Here is a 4,124-nt window from a genome sequence, read left to right as displayed (position 1 = left end):
GATGGATGGATGGATGGATGGATGGATGGATGGATGGATGGATGGAGAGTGAGACAAACAGTTCGGGTGGTTTCACAATTCCAAAAAAAATCCAGATTCAGACTACTGACCTTGCAGAAAGCACTTATTACTGTAGTAGCTTTTTTACATGGGCATACTGACTACAGCTGATCCAAAATGCAGCTGCTCCTACTCTTAGAAAGTTCCAGGAAATTTAAAGATGTCACACCAATTCTTAAGTCTCAACACTAGCTTCCTATTTAAAGGAAAACCAATTTTACTTGAATATAAGCTTTAAATGGGCTTTTCCAACAGTACATGGGACATGTCATCAGACCACAATGGTCTGCAGATTGGGGTAACTTGGTCATAACTCCAATATTTTTTCAAATGAGGAAAAGCTGCCTTCAATAATAATGTTTCATTGAAATGGAATATATTGCATTTAGATATGAGAGAAAGCCCCAGTGCAAGTAATTTAAGAAAAACATAAGAATATGTTTCTATTTGCACAACTGATTGTTTTTAATTGTTTCCCATTGCAGAGACAAAAAGGGATAAGTGAAAATCGTGTCCGTCTATTTGGTCATGTTGTGAGCATAACTTGAGAACAGATGGCCACCACCATATATACAGTATTTACAATAAATGCAAACTGACCATGGCTATCTTTTAAAGAAATTATGTTTTCTAGTTTTTATATTAATGAAAAGTAAATTTTCCTCAAATGATTGGGGTGGCCAAAGATTAATCTACGGCACGTGTCAAATTCAAGGCCCGAGGGTCAAATACGGCCCTTGTAAACATTTATCTGGCCCTCAAGATGATATTTTAAATGCATTTTTTTTAATCACATTTTATTTTGCTTTAAAAACTACTTCATTTAGTGCAGACTTCTCATGACACTTGGCCAACTTTGAAGCCCAAAAGATTTATGTTTTCAATAATCTTTCAATTTGATGTAAACAAGAGGAACATCCATCCATTATCTTTACCCACTTCTTCCTTTTTGAGTCATGGGAGTTGCCGGTGCCCATGTCCAGCTATCACTGTGCGAGAGGTGGGGGACACCTTGGACAGGTTGCAAGTCCATCACAGGGACACAGAGACAAACAACCATTCACTCTCTCACACTTAGAGACAATTTAGAGTTATCAGTCAGGCTAACATGCATGTTTTTGATCAGTGGGAGGAAACCGGAGTACCTGGAGGAAACCCAGGAAGAGGGCTACCTGCATCATGAAGGACCTCACTCACCCAGCACACACACTTTTTGTCCCACTCCCCTCAGGAAGGAGGTTGAGGAGCATTAAGTGTAGAACCACTAGACTGAGGAACATCTTCTACCCTGAGGCTGTTAGACTCATGAATCTCTAACTAGAATAATCACTGTGAAAAACCATATCATGTTGCTGCTGATCTGTTTCATGTTGCTGCTGATCTGTTTCAATGTTGATGTGTTCATGCGTGCACATCCGCTCACACAGACTCATGTTCATGTTTGTGCTGATGTTCAATGTTTTTATGTTATGAGTGCTTAGTGTATATTTAGTTGATGTTTTTTCTTAGTTCATATCTTAGATGTTATTACTGTTTTTCTTATACATTTTATTGTTGGATGTAACTGGGACCCTGTGTACATAATTTCGCTCCACCACATGAACCACATGAGGTGCGAATGACAATAAAGAATCTCTGACTCTGACTCTCTGATGAATGTAGGCATGGTGAATACTTAAAAAGTTTAATTAATACTCATTTTATTGGTCCCTGTTATAACAACCATATTGGAAAACCAGACTAATACATTTTTGATCGACTCCTGTTTTTACATGAACTTTTATATTTTTTAATATCTATATAGTCCTGAGAACATGTTTCATGATAATCATACAAAGAAGTGTATATCTGTGAAGTGTTAAAGCCGGGCTGTAATCTGCAGTTCCCATCAAGCTGCATCAAAGATGCATGTGCATGTACACAGAAACCAAACAGCAGATACAAGCTTCATGCAGATGCACACCCACAGAAACAGGAATTCAGTAGAAAGTGAGAGCAGCTAAAGTGTTGTGGCTTTACTCCTCAACTTTATCTTCAATAGAAGAACCACATGACTCTGTGTGCATATATGTGTGTGTTCGTTTTTGTTACATTGTTAGGACTATTTTTCCAATACACACCAACTTGTGAGGACACACTGCTATTAAGGGGACCAAAGCCTTATGTTCAAATACCATTTTGAGGTTATGTTTAGGGTAAGGGTCAGGGTTAGGCTATAGAAATGAAGGGAAATTCATTTCAAAAATACTTAATTAAACCCAAAGGGAAATTAAATGTTGTGACTCATTATCCTGGTTTCATTAAAGAGTTGTTTTAGATGCTGATGGCTGTGGGCAGGAAGGATCTCTTGTAGCGGTCTGTCTTCCAGTGGATCTGAAGAAAGTGGTTGCAGATGTTGATCCGTCTACTTGACAGGTTTCTTGGTCTTCTTGGGCAGCAGGACCACCTGAATGTGGAGCAGAACTCCTCCCTGAGCAATAGTCACTCATCCCAGCAGCTTGCTGAGCTCCGCATTGTTGCAGACATCCAGCTGCAGGTATCAGGGGACAATCCTGGTCTTCTTGTTGTCACGAGCCACGTTTCCCACCAGCTCCAGGATCTCAGCGGTCAGGTACTCGAGCCAGGTAGATGGGAATGCATCCAAGGCACCCCCTTTTCAACTCATTTGGGATTTAGGGTTGTAAAATAGGTATTATTTGAGCTTTTGAGTTGTTAATTAGCTGCTCCCAGTTGCATAATATCTGATACTAGAGGAAATAATTATCCAAAAAAAGAAAAGGTTATCTACATCAATAAAATAGGAATTATTGTTTTCAAAAACAATATCTCAGAATGAATGTAACAGAGCTACTCCAACATGTGACATCATCCGAATGTGAACGTCGTCTACAAGCAAGAAAAGCAGCTTGGTGAAAAGACTGATAGCAGCAGCATTTAAACAACCTTTATCAGGTAATTCAGATCGATCCAAAGCAATAACACAAGCTGTAGGAGTTTTAAAGCCCTGGATCTACGTTTCTGGTGTTGATGCGCCGGCTTCAAAGTTATCGAGCCCCGCTACGACATCCCATCACATCAACACTTCAGTCAAAAAGTTGTAGCAGCACTTTATGAAAAACCTAAAACTGATCATCAACAAACCCTGGAGCCCAGATTTAAAAGTCCTGCAACATGATGATGATGAGCGAAAGAGGATATTCAACCACATAATAACAGAAATGATGACAGTGCAAGAAGAGGTATTGTTATTGTATTATTATGACCTAATTAACTTTTTTAATTTAAAATTATAATCTTATTAACTTGTTTTTTTTTACCTCTTTGTGTTTTATTTCCAGTCTGAGGATGTCAGAGATAGCAGCTGAGTCTTCTTCCTCTTCAGGGAAATCATCCACCAGATATCACCTCCAGCTATGTTGTGATGTATGCTGTGATGACTGAACCCTTTGAACATTTCCATGGTTCTGACTGTTATTGTATTTATCAAGATTTTTATTATTGTTAGTATAGTTTGTTTATTGTAAAAGTGCCGTTTATTCAAAATATCATCCGCATGGGTCACTTTTATTTTTATACAAAGATGTTGTTTACTTGGCATATTTTCAAAAATAAACATTTTGTAATTCTTCATTTTGACCTTTTTTGTACCGAAAATTAACCGAACCGAGCCCTTCTTGAAACTGAACCGAACCAAAATCTGTTTTTAGCGTATTGTTACACCCCTAATATATATATATATATATATATATATATATGTGTGTGTGTGTGTGTGTGTGTGTGTGTGTGTGTGTGTGTGTGTGTTAGGGAGAGTGGTGGTGCAGAGGTTAGAGAAGGTGGGCCTGACATCGGAGGATCGCCGGTTCAAGCCCCAGTACCGACAACATCAAAAATGTGGGTGGGGTAGGTGAAGCACCCACACCTGCCCCCACCCTCATTTGCCCCACTCTGGGCCAATGAGCAAGGCCCTTAACCCCCATCTGCTCCCTAAACAGGTCTCTCTTGAAAATGAGTTCTCGTGGCTCAATAAGACTACCTGGATAAATAAAGGGTAAATGACCAAAAAA

At 39.0% G+C, this 4,124-nt stretch overlaps 1 protein-coding gene across 1 annotated transcript in view; it reads right to left on the bottom strand.

Annotated features, from left to right (window-relative positions):
- The window catches only part of LOC119417247 (forkhead box protein P1-B-like), an 18,611-nt gene extending 18,455 nt beyond the window's left edge, over positions 1-156 (bottom strand). The window contains exon 1 of the mRNA XM_037684459.1: positions 149-156. Within this exon, the coding sequence (XP_037540387.1) occupies positions 149-156 (8 nt within the window). The remainder of the gene's footprint in view (positions 1-148) is intronic.
- Between the last annotated feature and the right edge of the window lie 3,968 nt (positions 157-4,124).

The sequence above is a fragment of the Nematolebias whitei genome, chromosome 11, assembly GCF_014905685.2.
Source record: "Nematolebias whitei isolate Nwh7 chromosome 11, NemWhi1, whole genome shotgun sequence".
NCBI classification, from domain to species: domain Eukaryota; kingdom Metazoa; phylum Chordata; class Actinopteri; order Cyprinodontiformes; family Rivulidae; genus Nematolebias; species Nematolebias whitei.
This window is presented reverse-complemented; position numbering and strand designations above follow the sequence as displayed.